At 35.7% G+C, this 23,544-nt stretch overlaps 1 protein-coding gene across 1 annotated transcript in view; it reads left to right on the forward strand.

The window, feature by feature from the left end:
• Positions 1-2,039: 2,039 nt before the first annotated feature.
• Positions 2,040-23,544, forward strand: part of LOC131032784 (histidine--tRNA ligase, cytoplasmic) — an 84,890-nt gene continuing 63,385 nt past the window's right edge. The window contains exons 1-6 of the mRNA XM_057963835.2: positions 2,040-2,855; positions 7,504-7,888; positions 8,826-9,450; positions 9,991-10,170; positions 11,285-11,542; positions 11,701-11,835. Coding sequence (XP_057819818.2) covers positions 2,309-2,855; positions 7,504-7,888; positions 8,826-9,450; positions 9,991-10,170; positions 11,285-11,542; positions 11,701-11,835 — 2,130 coding nt within the window. The 5' untranslated portion in view covers positions 2,040-2,308. The remainder of the gene's footprint in view (positions 2,856-7,503; positions 7,889-8,825; positions 9,451-9,990; positions 10,171-11,284; positions 11,543-11,700; positions 11,836-23,544) is intronic.

Consider the following 23,544-nt stretch of genomic DNA (forward strand, 5'->3'; position numbering starts at 1 on the left):
TTGTGCTCTATTGGTGTGAATTGTGGGCTAGCAACACCTTAAACTCAAAGTTGACACAAGTTGACAAAAATTCAAAAGCATTTGTATATAAGCAATTTCCAAATTGAATGTTTAGTTCCTTATTAGATTACACTGAGTGAAATGGGGCATCTCCTATTAAAATGCAATTATGGTATGCCTCATATATTTAACTAGAATTGAATAAATGAAAGTAGGTAGAAGGCCTAAGTTTGTTATTAATGACATCTTGAGAAAAAGAAACAAGACTTGGATGGAGAAAATGGATGAGCAAATAAAATATCTAAATGAATGCATGCCCCATAAATAACAAAGAGATACAAGCTTTTATTATGCTGAGAGGCATCTACGATGACATACAAATATCCGTAAACAAAAAATTGGTTTTGAATAAATTTGACCTGTAGATGACAGGTAAATGCATGCATTATGCCGAGAGGCATTTTTCAATGACATACAAATATCTGTAAACAAAAAATTGGTTTTGAATAAATTTGACGTGTAGATGACAGGTTAATGCATGCATGTTTCAATTTCTGTGTAAGTATTATTTTATTACTCTAATAAATTAGAATCACTGCCACTTGTCTCTAAGTATACGAAAGTGTCATCTTTAATGAGAGTGAAAGAGTGCATCATTTTTCAGCTCCATCTCCTTCTTGACAACTAATAAACATGCAAGATAATTATGTGATATCTCTCGACATTATTTTACGTATATTTTTTTAGAATATAGGTATACTAGTTATGGATAAGTTTTGCATGTGTGTTCATATGGTGCAGTGTTAGGAAGAAAGATGAAATATTATATTGAGTAGTTCAAGCCCACATCTGATCATCAACAAAAAGTGTACACAAGGGCTAGGATTCCATGGAGAGCCAAATTTCTTATTGCTCAATTAAGAACTAACTATCATCAACTTCAATGTGAAATGGGACAATAAAAAAATGTCTAAAAAAGCTTGAGAAGAAAGGGTGTATATATTTCTGCATTATTGGGGCAGTGGAATAAAAATAAACACTTTATTATAGAGTGTGTCGTCTTTAAGGACATCAGAGACAAATATGTAAATATTTTGACATCTAATTCTTGGTATAGTTTATTCAACAATGACACTTTTGAGAAGTTGGGCATGAGTTCATCATCGCTTTGAATAGGAAAAAGATTAAAATGTAGAAATACAAAATGACATGGTTGGCTATCCTATAGACTATTCTTTGTCTTGTAGACATTAATTTTTTTTCTCTTCTTCCATAATAAAATTAATTACATCGAGAGACATTCTATAATGACAACATGGAGATTGAAAGGTTGTGTAGACTAGCATACCTATCTTTAGAGGAATGTAGATAAACTACATCGAAAAATATCATATTTTTTCATTATTCTAATTAAAAAATATTATATCATTATATATTATAATGAATATTAAATTATTATTATATTATGATATTGTAATTAATATAAAAATTCTTATAAAGATGTGATTCTGTTATTAAATTTTAATATATTCATGTTATTATTATATTTTTGTATTTCCATCAAAATCTTTAGAAAAGAAAAAAACTTTAAGTACAAAATTATTATTATTATATTTCTATTAAACTCTTAACAAAAGCAGAAAAATCTATTAAGATTATATTATTATTAAATTATTATATTAGTGTACGAAAAAACTAAAAGCAAAATATTATATGTTCTTAACAAAAATAAAAAATCTATTAAAATTACACGTTATCTATTATAATTATAATATTATTATTATATTATTATATTAATATATGAAAAAACTAAAAGCAAAAAATTATTAAAATGGGAGACAACAAAGATGTCAAATGTTTAAAGTGGGAGGCAACAAAAATGTCAAATGTTTGTAGTTTTTGTTTACAGATATTTTTCATCCATTATATGAATGTAATATGCCTTATTTTGAGGTAAAAAACAAAACAACAAAGATGTCAAATGTTTAAAGTGGGAAGCAACAAAAATGTCAAATGTTTGTAGTTTTTGTTTACAGATATTTTTCATCCATTATATGAATGTAATATGCCTTATTTTGAGGTAAAAAACAAAACTCTCTATCTTTAATTTAAAAACGAGTGTGTTTCAAAAGCCAAACACAAGTATTGGGATGTCAAGTTGGATTTCTTGATTGAACCAACTTTGAATGGTTTCTTTTTCCCCAAGCTTCCTTAGTTAACCTAAGGTTTTAGCATTAAAGCCAGGGTTTATAACGTGCTTTAATTAAGCTAGGGCTTTGTGAGCAGACTAGAGTTTTGTGAATCAGCAATGGCGACTGTAGTGGTGGGTGGCAGAGGCTCAGCTCTCTCTGCAGAAACAATTTACAACATCGCTTACGGACTTAGCACTCTTCAATTGGACTCGTCAGCACTGGAAAAGATTTCACAATCGTCTAGCAGATCGTCATTGTCTGTGGATAAAATTTCTCCACCAGGTGAAAATGCAAGCGAAGAAAACGGACCATCTTTGAGTAAAGTAGAATCCAGAGCTGCGCTCGTAGTTCTTGCAAACAAGCTCTTACAATCGCACGCGCGAATGCGCTCCGTTATTCCGATCTTTATCGAATACGTTTTGAAGAAAGATATAGCACTTGATTTGCCCGCTTCTTCGGACAAGGCCGTTGCGCGTGCTGTTGCGGGGGCAATTTACTCCTTCGATGGTGATTTTTCGGCTTTTAGGGTTTCGAGAGATGATTTTTGGGTCTCAGCGGAGGAAATGGATGTCATGGAGTCGTCGTTTGCGGCAACTGTTGGAATTAGCGCGCTTATTGTCTATTCTTCCTCGGCTTTGGCCGTCGTTGCAGATGCCGTCGCAGGTAAAATAAATTAAGATGCCTTCTAATATTCTGCAGCTAGAATAAGACAAATCAGGTTATTTTTAATTAAATCTCAATCCAGGCATGTTTGCAGTTTTTACTTTTCGGCTTTGAGGTCATTTGCAGACGCCGTTTCAAGTAAATTAAGATAATATAGCTTTTAAATTCCTATAGTTAGAATTGTAGATAGTGAATTAAATCTTTGTCTTAGAAAGAAGAGTAGATTAAACTAGCTTTGCTTTCTATATTTATCGAGATTACTACATTCATTTATTCATTGCATTTAACTACATAAATAATGTAAACTACCTAAGTAAAGACGCATCAGTTGGATTTTACATAAGAGATTTGCAAAGCTATTAAAAAGACAAAGAAATTTAAGGAAAACATCCCTGATTCATCGGTTGAGGCCAAAAAGGGATTACTGAAGAAATGATAGACTGAAATGACATAGTGCAGAAGAACAAGAGTAAGTTCTAGTAGAAATTCGGACAAGTCGTGGTACCACAAAACGGTTAGGATTTTACCAGCATAGCAACAACCCAGCGATGAGGAGTGAAATGTACGGAAGTGAAAGAAATGCTGTTTGGCGCCAAAATCAGGAGGTTGCAGTAGAGACCATCCAGCACGGTAGTGACCTTTGCTTGCAAAGACTTAAGATTTTTGGATAGTGCGTGTCTTGGTTTGCTGGTCGCTGTGGTGCTTGCAGATTTTGGATTTGATGTACTTGTAAGGTGATCTGCGGTCAATTGTTACGGGAAGTGACAAGAAAAATGGTTTTGACTGCTTAGGAGCCTGTCTCAGTCAGGCCCTTGTTTGGTGTGTTTCAATCTTCAGATTCCAGTAAACGATGAAGTTGTAGTTCGTGTTTTTCTTAATGTATCAATAAAAGCTTAAAATCTTGAGGCTTATATTGTGTGTGGTGTGCTTCTCTGTGCAAAAGAGACAGGGAGATGGATCACTAAGTTTTTGCCCAAGGAATGAGGAAATAGGATTATGGATACAGTTCGAGGATTAATTATGATGGTAGTAGACATTTGCAGTAGTTCTGATAAAAAAGAATGGAAGAAACTAGTGAAGTGCGTTCATGGGAAGAGGAAAGCTTTCAATTGCTTAGAGGAATTAAAGGTCTGATCATTTGAATGAGGCAGAAGGAAACTTTTTTGAATTGACTTGAATGGCTGTTCAAATAAAACAAGAAGGCCATGCGAAATATAGTTTAAATGTTTGAAAAGATAGGTTTGAAGTTCAGGACCCTACCATGGTTGTGTTAGAGACCAAGGGCTCTACCACCATTGTGGTTGCTTTCAGGAGGGTAGAATTTATAAGTGAATTCTGGACACACTATCTAGAAGGTTCAATTTGACATCTTGGTGAGGGTCAGAGGTCAAGTCAACGGGCTGAATGAGTCATAGAACATACCATATGAATGAATGCTAAAATGAGTGTGCAACATAGAGTGGAAATTACAAAGTAAGCAATTTCTAACTCTACAATAATGTGACAACTCAAATCAATTTAATGGTAAATCTAAATCCATACCAAAACATGTCAAACCAGGGTGTTGGTTGAGGTACTTGCAGTTTGTTTTGGTTTTCTGTTTAGCTTTCTCTACCATGGCAAATGCTTTTATGGGTAAAATAAGATAAGATGCATATTAATATTCTGCTCTGCTGGCAAAATAAGATAATATAAATAAACTTATTAGTAAATCTAAATCCACATCAAAACATGCCAAACTAGGTTGTTAGTTAAGGCACTTATAGTTTGCGGTGTTTTCTTCTGTGGCTTTGTTAGTGACTGCACATGGTGTCCCATAATCAGAATATAGGACAATATAAAATGTATTTTGATGTTCTGCAGGTTTAAAAAAGAATTCAAATCAGTAGATGCCAAACCCAGGATGTTGGTTGAGGCACGTACAGTTTGCAGTGTTGCATTCATTGCTGGTAAAATAAGATAAGTTTATATATTTTATAAATGTTGTGTAGGTAAAATAAGATAATTCAAACCAGTTTAAAGCCTTGATCCACACCAAGGCAATGTAATATTCCCAAATAGGGACAAGGGAAAAACAATAATATCTCCAAAATATGCAACAAAAAATTCTGAAATCTTATTTGCAAATTAAAAACCCTTAAACAAACTCAGATCTAGACTCAGAATATTTATCTGATTTTTCTGCTAATTTATAGAAATTTCTGAATTAGAAAAATTACAGAAAACACTCTAAATCTGCCCAGAATTATTAGAAATTAATTGCATTTTTATTTTTTATTTTTCTGAGATGATTATGATCAGCACTATGCAGATTTATGCTCAAATACCTTAGAAAGAAATGTCTTCAAAACCCTAGCTGCCCTTGCCAAAACCCTCAGAAAATAACTGCTAGGTCTCACAATGATGTCTTACTTGTCCTTTCTGATGTTAGCTTCAATGATGCTCAGAAACATGCAAAAATATTGTTGCAGGCTGTCCAAATCTGATGCTGATAACTCTGAATCACACCTCCACAATGGCCTCCAAATCTGATAAGAAGATGTAGTTCTGAAAATGATGTGCTAGGGCATGACAGATGAAAGCCCATCCACTGAAACACACTCTTATGGCTAGGGGGAGCCTGTATGCCTCTTTGAAACCAGTGATACTTAAGGGTTTCAAGTTTTAAGCCAACAGATTGCAGCAGCAATAGAGAAAGGTCTTATCACATAATGAGTTCTAAGAGAACCCTAAATAATATATAATGACTCCCAAAAGAATGATTTAATCTCAACCATAGCTTCATTGCAAGCCCGATCCAATGCTCCAAATAAAACCCTAGAAAATGAGCCAATAGGCTCTACTTTTTTCCAATGCCCCTCTGACCCTTTTTTCATATGTTTAATAAAAATCACTTAAAGTACATGTCTTTTAAGTCATTATACTCAAAAGGGGAAATAATAAGACTTTAGGCTAAAAGTCACTTAAGTTGCATAAAAAGATGTGGCAAAATACATCAGCTACTACTCCTTAATATAAGGAAAATAAAAATCCTACACTAATATAGAATATTATCCCATGAGTGATGAATGTTAAAATAATCTCCATAAGCTTTGTTTCATCGTCTTCTCAGATCACATTCTTTTGGCTAAAATGATGTGGACTTATCAAAGTTTGATTTCTTGTTTATGATATTTTTTCTTATGCAAACATTATTCAAGTGTGTTTACTTGTGCAGAATATTGTCTCATGAGTGTGGAATTTTAAATAAACTTCATTAACTGTGTTTTATTGTCTTGTGAAATCATGTTTTTTATAAGCTAAAATGGTGTAAAGGACTCTTCAAAGTTTGATTTCTCGTTTAGAATATCTTTTCTTATCAAACTGCGTTTTCTTGTTTAGAATATTGTTTATTAAATTTTTGAAGTTGTTTTTGCAGTGCTACATTATTTGGTCGAATACTTGGAAACTGCTACCTAAACATTTATTAATATTGTTTCTCATCAAAGTATGTGTGACTTCTTGTTTAGAAGATTTTTTTCTGTGGGTGCTAATTTTAAAATAAACTCCCCAAGCATTGTTATGTTGTCTTCTTTGGTGCCAATTCTTAATTTTTCTGAAAAATGTTGTACCTTCTCCATAGCAACATATCTTTAGATGTGCTTGGGAGCTTTGCGGCCCCCCTTGCATTATGATTATATACCAACAAATGCTTAGATTTGCTTTTATGCTTTTTGGATCCCCGTGCCATGTGATTATCTAACAACTTGCATAGTTAAAACTTTAAAGAAATGTCTATATGTGGAAAATAGTCGATGAAGTGATGACTTGAGCATTAAAAATACTCTCATGTAGTGAAACTTCCCATAAAAATAAAACAGCTAAAGAATACTATAATGCTGACGTTTGTAATATACCCAAAATTTGTTTTATTGTCTTGTCACTTCAGGTCAAAATTGTCTGTAGATCTTACCAAATTGTGTTTACATTTTGTTAATGTTGTTTTTTTTGTGTTAAGCCTTAAAAATAAATTCCCCAAGTTCTGTTTATTGTCTTGACAGGTCACTCTTCTATAGGCCAAAATGGTCTATAGGAGTTATCAAATAGTCTTTACATGTTTAGAATATTATTTTTGTGTGAGATATGTTTTAAAATAAAATCTAGAAGCTTTGCTTTACTGTCGTGTTCATGCATGTTTTCTAGCTCATATTGGTCTGTAAGCCTTTTCAAAGTGTGTGAAGAACATATCACAGTGCAATTACCTGTTCAGAATATTGTTTTTGTGAGTGGGAAGTTTTAGAACAAAGATTGAAGTCTGTGTGTGCATGCCTTGTTAGGTCACACTCTTTGGGCCAAATGATCAGTAGGACTTATCAATGTCTGTTTACATGAAAAATTATTGCTCCTGTTAGTGTTAAGTTCTCTAGGCGAAAATGGTCTGTAGGACTTATCAAAGTGCATTTTATTTTTTAGAATATTGTTTCTGTGAGTTATTTTTATTAAAATAAAATCCGCAAGCTTTCTTGGATTGCCTACTTAGGTCGCATTTTGTAGATGAAAATGAACTTTAATTCTATCAATCTGTTTTTTCTTGTTTAGAATATTATTTTGTTGGGTGTAAGTTTAAGAAAATAATTGCTCAAGCTTTTTTTTAAAATTGTCTTGTCAGGTTTGTCTTGTGAGGCTATGCAGATCAACTCACAGGCCTTCGATTTAGAGCCTTCAAGTGAAGGTTTTTCTAACAAGTTGGAAACTGACGTTGCCTGTGATATGCGGACACTCTTGTTCGGGTCTAGACTTGTGAGCCCTAAGAATTTAGGGTTTGATGGTGATTCAGCATTTTTTTCCATTCCTTTTGTGCATGGATGCTTTCGAGAGGATATTAAATTGGCACAGAACAAGATCAGGATTGAAGCTAACAGCATGGTTTTTGGCAACAGTCCATCTAGATCCAAGCAGAATACAGGTGACACAATGCAGCTTCAAGCATTAAAGAAGGTGATATTGTCCATTGCCATGTCTTTGCAGGCGATTGGCAAAAATAGTTTCAGGAGGTATGGATTTTTTTAATGAAACATACATTCTTTGTAGAGGTTTGCAAATGATGCCCCAGTCTTTATTATCAGTATGGATTTCTCAAACTCTTATATTTTCTAATTTATTATTAGTTTTAGTTTTTATTTATCTTCTGTTTTGGAGTGAAAAGTTTACCAACGTGCTATTTGAGGGTCAACAGAAAACCAAAAAACAGTTGAAAGCAGTATTGTAGAGTCACTGTGAACAACTTCCAAATTCTTTATTGTTAAATTTTTTTTGGAAAGAACTGTAGTTTAAAGCAAATTACTATCCATTTTCAAAAGATAAAATTCTAGAACCATAAGTGTTTATCTTCCAATAGAATAATTAACATTGCAGCTGGAAGCGCTTCTTTAAAATCATGAAATTCAATATTCACTGGAACAAAGTGACAATGCAGGGTAGAGCATCCAAAAGAACCAGCTTGGTCCACTGACCTCAAACTTGTACATCTACCAAGCCGAGAAGGAAAAAAACAGCGATAGATGGAGCAACATTCACATGCACTAGGAACTCTGTAACAGAATCAAGCATTTTTCCTAATGTTGGAAGACTGACTCTGCAATAATTTCTTTTCATCACTTATTTGTGATAAATTTAAAAGTAATTCAAAGAAAGTATTCTGATTTAATTTAAATTGGGAAATACTTTGGAAAAGAGTAGCAAATTTGGGAATATTAGCCACCAATATCTTCCTTATCCACAGGGTAGAGTGTATTGAATTTGCAACATTTTCTTGTCACCATCTACATGTGACAGTTTTTCACATATCATTAATGATGAAGGTCTGCCAATTGTGTTTGAAGACAAAAAAACATCAAAGAAATTAATTTCATTTATTTTAAGTTGGTAAATACTTTTGAAAAGAATAGCTGACTTGAAAATATTTGTCACTAAAATCTTCCATATCCACAGGGCAGAGTGTAATATGCAAGTCTATAACAGTCTTGAAGCTGATGTGAAATTGAGTGAAAAGTCTTTCCAAAATTGTCCAGGCACTGGCGATTTGAAGGAGAGAGTGGAATTGATTTTCCGGAAAGCTGTTATTGAAAATGATTCAAATGGGGTATTTGTCACAAGCCAGGTTTATGGATTGTTGCAGGAGTCCAGAGCAGTTCTGGCTCTGGAGGCATCTTGTGCTCTTTCCTTGCTTGGTCTGCGAGAAAAACTTGTTGCTATTGGTACATCCAAACAGAAACCTCCAGGTGAGAAAGAGAACACTAATGATGGCTTTAGTGCAGTGGAAAATAGCTTGAAGCCTCAAGAAAACAAAGGGAAGCAAAGAGGTGAGAAGAAGAAAAAAGGAAATCAGGACATTGTTATGGGGAAGGGAACTGGTATGGTGAGACAGCTCGTTATTCAAATTGTGCAAAGGAGAATCTTGGGAGAGAATACTCATATTAATGTGTCACCTGAAACATGGGCTCAGGAGCTAGAATCATATTTTGATCCGAAGGACCCAGAATTTCAGATGTTGTTGGAAACCATGAAGACTATTTTAGAAAGTAATGAAATCAGAAGGCTCCCAAAAATCCCCAAGGTTTGTGATTGCTACTGCTACTCAATCTGCATCCTGCTCACATTCTTATTGAAACACCATAGTGTAAACTTTCTACACTTGAAGTTTGCATTGCATACAAGTTTTGCCATGATTTTTAAAAATTGTCTTCTCTAATTCACCCTGAATGTTTTCCATATGTTTTCATACAAAGAATAGTCCTTAGCTTTTTGTAACTTTTCATTGAGGTTCATAATGTTGCCACTGTTCTCAGTATTGTCTTTTCAATGTCAGAAATAAACTATCAAATATCCTCTTCTAGTAATTTGGGTTCGTAGAAAGACTGTCAGCTTTACTATGAATAAAACTATTTAGATGTTTGCATTTGAAATATATATGGTGGTTATCATCTTTTTGTCTCTTCCAATTTTTTCACTCCGTAGTTAATTTTCTTTGTAGATAGTATTTTTATGTGAAGGAATGATGCATTACTTGTTGCGGTACACATTGAGACTCCTATCATGTGGCTGTTTTTTCAACAAAAACTTGATCTGGTTTATTATTGCTTAATGAATTTGGCAGGGCACTCGAGATTTTAAGCCTGAACAAATGGCTATCAGGGAGAAAGCATTTGGCATAATTGCAGGGGTTTTCAAGCGTCATGGTGCTGTGGCCATTGACACGCCTGTTTTTGAGTTGAGAGAGACATTGATGGGGAAGTATGGCGAAGATTCCAAATTGATTTATGACCTTGCTGATCAGGTATTTATAAAATCGTACTTTATATAAAGCTTAGATAGTCATAATAAATTTGTGTTAGAATTTACCTTATATGATTGAGTATGCTATTGAATCTTGCAGTCCTGAAATATGTTCATAATGCCTTAGGTTTAAGTGTTTCTGTTGAGTGTGTATGTTTTGGTCCCTTTGCATGATAGTGCTTTGCCTTGACATGTGCATCTAAATTTGAGGGTGCAATATTGTGAGTAGGGGTAAGGGAGTGCCTCACTCAACTGTTCTATCAAATCATAGCTCTTTTTTACTGATTAGTTGCTGATGTTTAACAGTACATTGTTCAGGAGTTAAGTCTATTTTAAAGTGAGGTGCCTAAGAATAAGGGTTGGTTAGTTTCAAGGACATGGCCAGATGTTTTTGACTATCTAAGCTGCAACAGAGGAGAGATATTAGTAGACTCAAGACATTTTAAAATTTTTGATGAGTGGGGCCTATTGGAGTAAGTAAACCCTAGGATGATATGGTTTTATTCTGATTCACAATTACATCCACCCTAATTAGACGAAAGAATGTTTTGAATCACTAGTATTCTTTATGTGCAATGAGGTGCTATTATTACATGATATTGGTTGGGATGCAAAGATTTCTGTCTTATGTTTTAAAGATCTGTCATGTGCAGTTTTATTAGAAATCTGTCATTGGCAGCTGAAGGATATTATTTCTGATGATTTTTTAAACTAGAAGAAGTTGAAACTTGGATTGAACATTCTTGCAGGAAAGCATTTTTCCAAAGATCTTCTGGAGGAACTACATCATAATATTATGAGATCCTTGAAAGAAACTTATATCCAAGTTCACCTTTGCACATGTTCTTAGTTCATTTCTTTCCCTTAGGGTTAAATGCGTCATTGTTTGATAATGCTACAATGTTATTAATTGTGACTGGGTTGTGCTAGAAGTCATCTATCTGCGCCATTATAATAGGATTTATATCTAGTGACTTTTATGATTTTTTCCTTTTTATTTTTAAATGCAAATACATTTGTTATAGTTTTTTAATAGGGTCACCTGTATGACGATTTGGATTGTTAATTGGTCGATTTATTTCAACTGTGCTAACTTTTTATTTGTTTCCTTGCAGGGTGGTGAAATATGCTCTTTGAGATATGATTTGACTGTTCCTTTTGCACGATATTTGGCAATGTATAGCATCAGCAATTTGAAAAGATATCATATAGCAAGAGTCTATAGGAGGGACAACCCTTCAAAGGGTCGTTATCGTGAATTCTATCAGTGTGATTTTGATATTGCTGGACAGTATGCATCAATGGTACCTGACTTTGAAGTGATCAAGGTTTTGACTGAGCTGCTTGATGAACTTGACATAGGTGACTATGAGGTAGCTGTTACTTATTCATGTTGGTAATTGTTTTTACTTTAGATTTAATGATGAAGAGTCTTGTCTATTTTCATTTTATTGTAAACAAATTTCATGCAAAAATTATAGCTAATATGTGTAGGAATTGTGTAGGAATTAATGGAATTTTCAACATACAGGTGAAATTGAATCATCGGAAGTTGTTAGATGGAATGCTTGAGATATGTGGTGTACCTAAGGAAAAATTTAGAACAATATGCTCTGCTATTGATAAGCTGGATAAGCAGGCATGGGAGCAAGTTCGAAAAGAAATGGTAATAGTAAATGCATTGATTAATTATTTAAATTTCTTTGGTTATCATTATGTATAGATACTGTAAGTGTGACTGTGGGAGAACTGATTATATTTGTTGGAATAGTTATATACTGTATAGGTCCTGTATGACATATACAGAGTATTTTAGAATCCCGACTTTAAATTATTCAATGACTCAATTATAATATTCAGATCTACAATTTGTAAAACTTGCATGGGCCTTTTCTTACACTGTGATGCAACTGGAAAATATATTGATATTCGAAGCATTTTGTTGGATTTAAAATATTTTTTTGTCTTCCACATGAATCTGGCTTGATTTTGAATTGACCATAGTGTTCTCTTTCGGTTGTTCAAATGAGGGATTTGGGGCCTCTCCCATATATTTTTATAATTTTTTTAGAAGATTACATGGTAGGCCCATATAGTGGGAGACTGAGCAGACCATAACTGGACCCAAAGATAGACTAAAGACAAACCAACCATCCCTGTTTGTTTTACTGATAAACTCTGCTGCCAACCACAAACCTATCTTGCTTTTAACAACAAATAGGCCCCATACATGACAAAAACTCATACACTAAAGAGCACCAGTCAAGGTATCGAAAAAATTCCAACCCAAGATTCATGTAATGTCCCCTTCCTAATTTACCCAAGAATTTACAATTGCAACAAATTAGGGTTAGGGTTATATCTTACCAAATAAATATCTCTTTAATAACGTGATCCTAGGTTTGAATTTATATATATATATATATATATATATATATATATATATTCAATCATTAGGGCTAGGCAATACCGCATCATATTCATAGAGTACAAGCACATTAGGGTTTGGGGGAAGAGACATGATGGGCCCTGTTGTGACCTTTTTCACACATCACCCATTGCAAATGGGGACCCCCCTCCTTGCTTTTTAGGGATTTGTTAGAGCGTCGCAATTTCATGGCACTAGAATCCATTAAGAGGTCATCAGCTTGAGTAGGAGGTCATGATTGAAACAGTGTTTGGGCACCGTCAAAGTGCTTAGAGAGCTCAAAGGATGAAGAATGCAATTGATTTGAGCCAAATTGGACAACTTTCTATTTTTAGAAAGTTTGCTTTTTCCTATTTTTTAGGAAGTTTTGTTTTTGGCACTTTGGGATCAATCCTCAGATTGGCTATTTTTAGAATTTTTTCCTATTTTTTAGGGATTCTTGCTTTTTCTATTTTTGGAAAGGGGGGATCTAGCGTTTGGTTGGTTTGCTCAAGTTCATGAGGTTTTGTGTCTCCAGGATGGAAATAATGAGAAATTTCATTCAAAAATTCAAAGGGCATCAATCTCCAAAATCTCTTGAAAGTTGAAGAGATCTGTGATCATGGCGAGGAAAGAAATTCTCAAAGTCATACCAATAAGGAAATTTTTTGATCAACTCCGCCACAGTTAGGAAAACAATTCATAAAGTCTGTCTTGTACTAGGGAAAGTGTTTGCCAATGGTGAGAAAAAAAATGAAAAAAGTTTGCCAAGTCCGATTTGCAAGAGGAAAGTTTTTGGTGAAGTCCGCCATGGTGGGGAAATGTTTTGGCAAAGTCCGATTGGAAGGGAAAATATTTTGTGAAGTCCACCTAGACAAGGAAAATATTTGGTGAAGTCCGATTTGTTTATGGAAAGAAATTTCTTATCTTCGATTCACATGAGGAATTATATCTAGCAAGTCCACCATGGAAGGGAAAAGAAATCCCAAACTCCGGTTTGGAGGAAAGAATTTGCTAAAGTCCGTTTTGGAGAGGAAAAGTTTGCATCAACTGTGACTTGTACTAGGAAAATAAATTGTGAAGTACGATTTGCATAAGGAATGAAAATTATCAAAGCAAGGAAAAGATTTCACCAAGTCCGATTTGGAAAAAGAAAGATTGATTTCAATTTTGGAAAGAAAGGGCGATGAGTTCAACTGAAATTGAAAATATACCTTGAAGACTGGATTCAACAAGGAAACAAGACTATTTAATAAGTGACTAAGTTCGGTGAATGTGGAGAAAATAGAAACAAGTCAAAATTGAATTTGGAAGGAGGGATTGGATTTATAAATGCAGATCGAACTTCATAAGATGGATTATGCTTATACGGAATTAAACAGTCATTCTTTCATTCAAACAGTTCGCATTTGGCAGAGCAAAACATTTGGAGAGCAAAGTATTTCAAAGTTTCTAAGGCATTTTCGAAGGTTTCAAGAACATTTCAAAAGTTTCTAAGGCATTGAAGAGGAAGCAAACTAAAGTTTTTCAGACTCAAATAAAGATTTTCTCATCTCATTTTCAAGGTGACGGGTATTATAGTTTGATTCCTGCCTTTTGATGAAGATTCAAAGCATGATTAGGGAGATTTTAAGGAAGTTCTCAAAGAATTTAAGTCTGGTTTTCACAACTTGGTCTGATTTTCCTCCCATTTTCTAAAATTCAACTCTGATTCACATATTTTGGGACTAAGTGTTTCATTTTTAGATTCATTGGGAACTAATTTCAGTCCCAAATTTTCAAATCAGATCAAGATTTCTAAGTTTTTCCAAATTCCCAAGTTCTTACAGCCTGTTGAAAACCAGAATGTTAAGGAATTGGAGTGAAAATACCAAAAATTAGAACTCATTTTGTCATCAAACCTTCAAAATTCACGCTCAAAGTTAAGAAGCCTAACTTATTTTCTTTTGGGTTTTGCAGATCGTAGATGACAGTGGAGGCAGGATCGTTGAGGAAAACACAAATGAAGTTCCAAGCGAACAAGGACTGCCAGCCTGAATCAAAGATGAATTCAAAATGGAAGAAGTTGTGTGATACCAACCTCGGGCACATCGACCTCAGAGAATTTAAAAAGTGAATGCGTGGATAATAGGGACAATTGTCTACACTCATTGCAAGGAGAATGATGAGGAATGAGATAGTTCAGGTAGCTTCCAGTAGTTCAGTGCAGCGAATTGTTTGTTGAATGTGCCAAACATTACAATGCTTTGGAAAGAGAAATCGTGGCCTTGGATGGGAGAGTGCTCGCAAACCTAGGAGAGGTTGCCATAAGGGAGGCCTTTGGCATTCCAGAATATCACGGAACTATCTACAAAACTAAGGAGGAGGCCACTAAAATGTATGAAGACCATGCTGAGGAATATGAAGTAAATATCAACAAGTTATGGTTGGAGAAACCAAGGCAGCACTTTGGCAAGATGCCTAAGAAACTTTTCCGACCATATTTCAAAGAAGATTTTGGAGATCTCATTTTGTTGCTGAACAAAGTCATGACCAGCTAGTAGGGTGCACCTTTTGAGCCTTGGATGTATTATTTCATCCATGAAATTACCGTTGGCGTTAAGATGATAAATTGGGCCAGAATTATGTGTGATTGTCTTGATGAACAACTAAGGAGTTTGGAGAAAACAAGGTCATTCTACATGAGTTCGTACATCATTTATTCATTGGCAAGGACCAATAGGTACAAAGGCCTTGTTTGCAGGGGAATGCTAGGGAATAAAGAAAATCAATTCGGTGTGTATGATTGCTTCCCGCAACTACACTTGGAGGAAAAATACCATTTCAAACAGGTTAATGACGCTTTTCTCATGTACATTACAAGGACTCTACAAGGGGGTGCGCACCAAAGATTGTCACAGGAATCCAAAAAGTTGATCAGCTAGTATGGATATTGGTATATCCAATATCCGAGAGTCACATATTTACGAATCCAAGGGTTCGCTAGTTGCAACTTGAGACTTTTACAAGTGTTTAGAGGGCCAAACAAAAGACAATTGTTCCTTTTCTTTTGAGTGTCAGAAAAAATGTTGGAGTCTTGCCCATCTGCTCAGGTTGCGACAAATGCAAACAAAGAAATTGAGTGGTATCCATTTTCCCTCTTCCAGTCAAGGGCTTACTTTGATCCCTTCCACCATATGGGATCTGTGAATGGAATAAGATATGAACATAGGCTTGACCTTGAGGATTATTGGGCCAATGTTGTAGATAATTTTGAAATAAGAAAGAGGATATGGTCAAGGATACCATAGAATTTGATTCGAGCATTTGAGGTTTTCCGAGTGGCTGATCAAATTGAAGATGATGATGAACATGTGCAACCGCATTACGAGGATAGAAAGAATGGGCCTCTTCCCCCAATTGATTGGTTAGATTCTGAAAGGGCAAACTTAGGCGATTTAATGAGGCCCGTGGTTGAGTATTCCAAATGGTGGGCTGCTCAAAGGACTAATGAGCTAAAGGCAAGAAATGTGCCTCTCACATATGATTTAATGGGAATTGATGAGTCTTTTTCCTCGAATCATGAAACAATGTCTCATAATCCTCAGGGTCCTAAAAGTGTGGGTTCTAGAAAAAGGAAAGAAATGGCTGGAAGTTCATCCAAAGCAAGAGGAAAGAAGGTTGCAGATGAGGAGATTGCCAACAAACGACATAAGCCAAATCAGGCTTGGTCTACCATTAGTGCGTCATCCATGGCCCAAATAGGCCTTCGATGGATGAAAATGAACCTGAGAATGAAATAGGAATTCCTTCTATTTTTGAAAAGAGAATATGGAGCCCATTCCACCAGAGGTTGTGGAATTGGATAATACTAAACCCGAGGGAGAATTTTTGGATGGTATGATTTCAGCTCTTAAGGGAGTCGAAGATGATCCAGACAATGACTGCATGGAGCAGTCAACAATTCTTGATTGGCTGAGGGAAAGAATGAAAGCCAAGGCACCTGCAGAGATACAACAAGAGGATGACATAGCAAGCCTCTTGGCTGGATTAAACAAGGTAGTGGAAAGAAAAGGAGCTAAGAGGTTTTCCTTGATTCAAAGAAATAATTTAGGATTTAGATCCATTCAGGTGGCTGTATCAAAGGTCAACAAGGCACAAGAGGATATTACTCCCGAAGAATATGAGATAACGACCATTGACTTGCGCCCAACCACTAAGGTATAGGAGGTCCAAGAATTGGACGATTTTGTCAAATCTATCAAGAAAAGGTTGAGGAAAGAAATCGAGAAGAAAGAAAAATTGAAGGCTAGAAATGAACAGTTGAGGAGATATGTCCAGCACTTGATCAATCTCATTGATCGAGAGGAGGCATCAGTTGCTCTGCCTTTAGCCCTTCTGCAAGAATCCACCAAAGATCTTGAGGATATGAAAATCACATTTGGTGAGGCTAAAGGGTGGATTTTCGACACTACGGAGTAGGCTGCCATACTAGTGGAGAACCTGGTGTCAGCGTATGAGTCTACATCTTCTTTCCTATACAGAATCCAGGACATGTTTAAATGTGGGAAGATCTTCAGAATATTCAAAACAAAATAATTCCATGTCTGAAGGCAATGAGGGGACTTCCCAAACAAGATTTGGTCGATGGAGGTGTGATTCAGGGGGGAGATGTTTATGACTTCAACACTTGGTATTTTGCGTTGACAACAAGGGTTGAATCCCTGAAAAGAATAGAGGCTGATTGTGCTGAAGTGGAAAAGGTGTTCAGAGGAATTCAAGACAAAGTCTTCCTTGTGGCAGCTGAGGTGCTTAATCAGGATATAGTGCGAGAAAATGATATGTAGGCAGAGAAGTTGAAGATCAAAATTCAAGAAAATTTGGCTAAGGTATCAAATTTATTGTTCATTGATGGAAATTTTCTAGCACAGGCTATTGATTGGGAAAGTGCTTTGGTCACATGTATGGATGAGTCGGATATGGTTGAGTACAAAAGTGGCAACTCGCCATATGTCGCCATGGAGGAGGTTCGTCCTCTTGTGTCCAAGTTCATTCTATATGCTGCCTTTGTAAAGGAAAGTGGGTGCATCCTCCTCAAAAATAACATCTAGTGACGCTTGTCTCGTTTTCATTTGTTTAAGTTTGATGGGTTTTGGAAACCCTAATTAGAGTTTTGGTGTTTTAATGTGGGCCTTTCATCTTTGTTTGATCTTGGCCGTTCGTTCTTTTTTTGGTGCCTATATATGACTTCCTCCTCTCATTTGAGAGTGTGAGGTTTTTGTGAAATTGTTGCAATAGACTGCTTTGATAATAAAGTTTCTCATGTGCTTATGGGCTTTGAAATATGTATTGTCTAAGTGGTTTGCATGGTTTCCATTTTCTTGAACAAATAGAGTAGAATTTGCTATAAGTTAGATGAATACAAGATTTGATGAGTGTTGATTATGGTGAAATCTGCTTGCTCAAACTTGGGTCCCAGTTCGAGTTGGGTCCCGATTCGAGTTCGGTTCGCGTTTGGTTCGGTTTGACAACAGTCAGTAAAGTCAATACACCCCCATTGCAGTTGCTGTCGACAAAAACACTTGTTTGCAGGTTGCCGTCGATGAAAACACCCATTTATAGTTCCCGACACTAGTTTGCAGTTGATTGTCGATGGAGGGAGAGATAGAGTTGCCGTCGATGAAGGGAGGGATTCGACGAAGAAGGGTGGGCTTCGAACAGTGAAGCCTTCGATAATTAATTGGCTTTTGGTTTATTATTTTACACTTTAAAAGCTCTTCTATAAATATTAATAATATATGTTATTATATAATAATATATATTATTATATATATAATAATTATATTATATATTACATTATATATTATATATAATATATAATATAATTATTATATATATAATAATATATATTATTATATAATATTATATATATATATATATAGATATATATATATAAATATTTTCTATCGTTTTTGTACTAACGAACCCAAACGAACAAACCCCTTCTCAAAAATTTGCCGTATCGGCGTATTGGGTCTTCGTACCCGAACCGGTGCCCGAATCTGAACTCGGTAACTTAGATTAAAATCTCTCAACTCTTATCCCTTTTTTAGTTAATTTTGAAGTCCAAAATTGAAAATCTCCCCTAAAAGATGAAATCTATGGTCAAATCTGTCTAAGTCCTCATTTGTGAATCATATAAGTTGGGCATAAGTCCCCTTGCATTTCAGCAAACATGACCAAAGAAGCTATATCCAACATAAAGCCATTTGTTCACACATATAAACCTTGGGGTTGCCGTATGATCTTCACGCAATCTTAGCATATGTAGTGATTTTAATCAAGAGAGGGTAGAGTGTCCTTGGACATTTTATTCTGTGTTCGGTGGGTGATAAAACACACACCAACAGGTCCGCCTAAAGCCATTTCTACACCAAGCCCAACAGTGGATGTCTACCACAACCCTCTTGCTTGCTTGGCGGCTTTTACCTGCTTTCCCCATCAATGTCTCATCTCCCTAAAGACACTTACCATCTTGCAGAGTTGGGTGGGGGTCATAAGTGAGTTACTTGGCTGTCTATGTAAGTGCCCTCTGGTCCTAGGAGCCATCATGGTCAACTCTAGAATGGCCTACTTACTTAGCCTTGTATACCCCTTTTGCTTACACCCTAGGCCCTTCCTACAAGGTGGGTTTCAGACAATCAGGCATTTCTCTCATATCTAATCATCAGAGGCAGCATAGTCATTATAGGCAGCATGGTCAGTATTGTTAGGCCCAATATGGAAAGCTAATGTACTGAGATGGGAGGGGTGAATCAGTACTCCAAAACATTTCTTCAACAATATCTTTACTGTTATGCATAAACCGAACAGTGCAGTAACATAAAATAAAGCTAAAACAAATAGATAACAATCATACATGATTCACTCCATAACACATATATTTTGGTTACGCAGAAACTCTTGGTTAGAGAGAAAAACTGCGGTGGGGATGGCACCCACAACTTCGCTACTGCACTAATAAAGAGTGCTCGGTTAGAGCTACATGTTTAGCTATTTTTGATAGCTTACCCTGTTAGGAGTAACAAGATCTGTTAGATCTACCTTGCTAAAGGATTTTACAACACTTAATCTAAATGCTGCACCTGGTTAGAGGCTTTACAATTTATAGACTTGATTAGAGTCTTTTACCTTGTTAAAGGTTTCTCTTACAACTTCACAATATTACAATAAAATCATTACAAATATCTGCAACTTTACATCTGAAATGTTATAGCAGATTTTATGTGCTCAAAATAGATTACCTTGCTTATAGCATACCTTGGTAACCCATATAGTAACTCGGTAAACCCTTCTGTTTACTCTGTTCTTCGACTGTTCTTTGAAAACCTTCTCGATGACCTTTGTGTCTTTGTAACAGTCTTCTTACATTCATACATACACCCTTAACTCATGCTGTATAAATAGATCTCTTAAGATGGTGATCCAATTCATTGCTTCGATCTTACAAACACGATTTATAACCATGTAAAATATTTCATTGGTTAGATGACCTTGAAATCATACACAATCTTCTAGTGCAATTTCCAATGTGATAACGGTTAGATGTGCCTTGATCTTGTAACACGTTTTCATATGCATGTCCAGGTTCAATGAATCTGGTAACACGTTTCACTCGGTGTATATCAACTCGGTGTGTCATCTTTGTTGCTTGGTAGACATGAAAAGATACTTGGTAGACAGCTCGGTGTATACTGCATTCTGTGACTGCTTTCTTCTGTAACCGACTAGACTGTGCATACCGACTGAATATTTCGGTAATAGTAACCGACTAGAGTATATAGTATAACTTTGACATAAAACTAATGGCAATCTGATAAGTAGTAACAAGTATAGGCAGTATTGGCCTACATATATGACACTTAAACATATCCTATATTCCATTACATGAATATACATTTAAACATCGTTTATTATGCATAAGCCATATGTAAGTAGGTATACCATAATCGATTTAGCCTGCTGCCTTAGATTTGAAGATGAATCTGTTCAAGTCTTATGAGTCAACCTTAACTATTGCTCTCTAATGCACCAATCCCTTTTTGGGGACTAAATGCCTTGATCTGGTTCTGGTTTGAATGCTCTGATCTGATCTTTCTTGATGCTTCGATGCTATTATTTTCTGTGTCATCTTCCCTTGTCACAACAAATTAATATGTTATTATAGAACTCGGTCTGCTGTGCAAATTATTGTAAACTCTGCTTGTATTATTCTTCTTGTTGTTGTTCCCCCCTTGACTGGGTGCTGGGAGGTTCTCTTATATCCCTCACTGGCCATTGGGTAGTCATGACCCCTCTCCATGGGTTGTATTGCTATTGAAGGACGTGTCCTTTGGTGTCTCCCCTTTCTGAGTTCGTGAATGACTAAGCAAGGATAATCATATTGAGGGCTAGGCAACAGTAACCGTCCCTTAATTAATCATTCGTGAATGAATGGAATATTCACGAGAACCAACCAAGGGTGATTGTCTTATCTCAATCAGTCTCTGAAGAATATACTTGCTGCATTGATTAATCCCAATTTATGTGATAGGTGGTTGGGGTCGTTATGAAATCGTGAAGTCTTACTCCATAAGACAATTTCATATTCAAGTTTCCCGTTTGTGAGAGGGATATCAGATCGGGGGCCATGACAATTCATTGCAATCCAAATAAACCACTTACATCTACACCACGAGAACCATCTTCTATCTTCACTAGCACAGCCCTCTTAACCAGAAATTTGATTGAACTCTCACCCTTGGCCACATTAAATCTCTCTTGCTGAGGAGAAGACTTAACTGGTCTGACGAGCTTGAGCACATTGAAGCTAGGCCTTTACAGCTCCTTCCTCTTCTTAGAATTGAGAAAGCACTGTATATTTGCAACCTCATAAACGAGTTTCTCCATACTTGCTTCAATGCTTCTAACCATATAGATATAGGCAAGCCCATAGAATTTAAAATGCAAGACTAGAAGAGAGACAAGCTTTTCAATTGACATTTTATCGACCTTCTGCCCTAAACCAACTCTAAACTTTTCTTGAATAAAATATCTACCTAGAGCCTTCGAGAGCTCATTGTCCCTTGTTAATCTTAGTAGGTCCTCACTGAACATTGAAGAGATTTCAGTATTTTCTCAGTGCCTGGCTTCACCCTCAACATAATCTTGGCCTAGAATCTCAATGATAGCAGTCAATGCCTCATCATTGGAAAGAAATGCTTTCTTTAGCCTTGATGCCATGATCTCTCCCCTGAAAGTCATCTGTCTCGACGTAGTGTGGGCTCCATGACAGCTAGACTCCACTTTACAGATGTTCTCGAAAATATGATGGTTGATAGTTCCAATCATTGCGATATGTTGAGAGCCCACTTAAGCTAGTGTTAATACCTGCATTAATCATTAACAAACAATGAATACTTACTTAAATGAATCTAGCCATCGCCATGAGTGGGAATGAGGATTAAATCAAAGGATAATCATTATTTATTATGGTTGGCAGGTCCCTTTCATTGTGAAATATCATTGATCACTGTTAGTGTTAAATCTTGCACTTGATTGATACCTTTGTTTGATAGGTAGTCCGCCCAAAATTTACCTTCCCTATAGCAATGTTGTATAGAGTAATTAAGAATAGATTCTAATATACGTAAAGCACCCATCAAAATATTCTTGATTTTCTAGTTATTGGAATGCCTATTTTTTAGACACAAAGTGATAACCATTAAGTCATCTTCAATAGGTTACATTGTCAAGATTAGTATTTCAGGCTTTGACCATGACGAGATCTAATAAAGGGCTTCTGCTTCAGCTTTGTTGTTTGTCCACAGACTGAGTTTTCTTGCTGCTGCGTTTAGCACCTTTGCTGCATGATGCTGAACAGCACACCCAACCCCAGATGTCCCCGGGTTTCCATGAGAAGTGCCATCAAAGTTTAAATTTCTACAAACTTCCATGGAAGTTTATATTGGGACAGTTATTATGGTTTCTGACATTTACCTATAACATTCTATTCCAGTCATTAAAAATAAAGGAATGTCAGAATTATGCATCAGTATATAGATTAGAATTATGCAGAAGTTTACGTGCCTTACTCATGGATGCTACTAAAATTGTCTTGATTGCTTTTTCTTGAAGAGTGGCACCATGTTGGGATCATGAAGTTAGTGATAGATATAAAAAGCTATGTACCTGAAGTTTCCCTGAATTCCATATAGAAGACATGGTTGTGGATGTGTTTGGGCAATCCCTATCCTCAGACTGTTGGGAGGGATCCCTTAGTTCTTTTGGGGACAAGTATAAGAAAGATGTCCCAAAAATGATGGGGCTTAAATGACCAAGAGTTCATGTTCCTATTGTGTCTTGACATCCATATGTTTTTCATATTTCTCTACTCTATTTTTCTATTTTTTTTAATGCACTATTAATTTAAAAAAAAATTGAATTCATAATTAGAACTTGATTTTACCTTTGTCTCTGTAAGTTGCTTGTTCTTCTTCATCTAAGTAGAAGATGAATACACGCTCCTTTTCCCACTCAGTTAAATGCAACCAGTTGGTAGCAAAAAAAGGCAGGAGTGTTCCTCCTTGCACCTGCTATCACACAAGCTGCATAACTGTAATCATAGGCTGACAGCACATTGGGATGGGCTTGACCATCTTCATGAGTTGATCGATAGGGGTAAGAGGCCTCTGTATGGCTTGCATAGCAGAATCAGTGGGAGGGACACTACTACTAGTACCACTGTATTTGGTTCCCGTTCTATTGAATTATTTGCTGATTTTGATGAAGAGTAGAATGTTTCTTTATTCATCTAATTTTTGAGTTTGATCAGACTTATTATGTAGCATGACCATTGATTGCTTTCCTTGTTTGAAAAATTAAAATAAATTTATAGATAATTTGGTAAATAATTAGCAATTATTAGTTGTGTTTTATTATTTTCATTTA

The sequence above is a fragment of the Cryptomeria japonica genome, chromosome 5, assembly GCF_030272615.1.
Source record: "Cryptomeria japonica chromosome 5, Sugi_1.0, whole genome shotgun sequence".
NCBI lineage: Eukaryota > Viridiplantae > Streptophyta > Pinopsida > Cupressales > Cupressaceae > Cryptomeria > Cryptomeria japonica.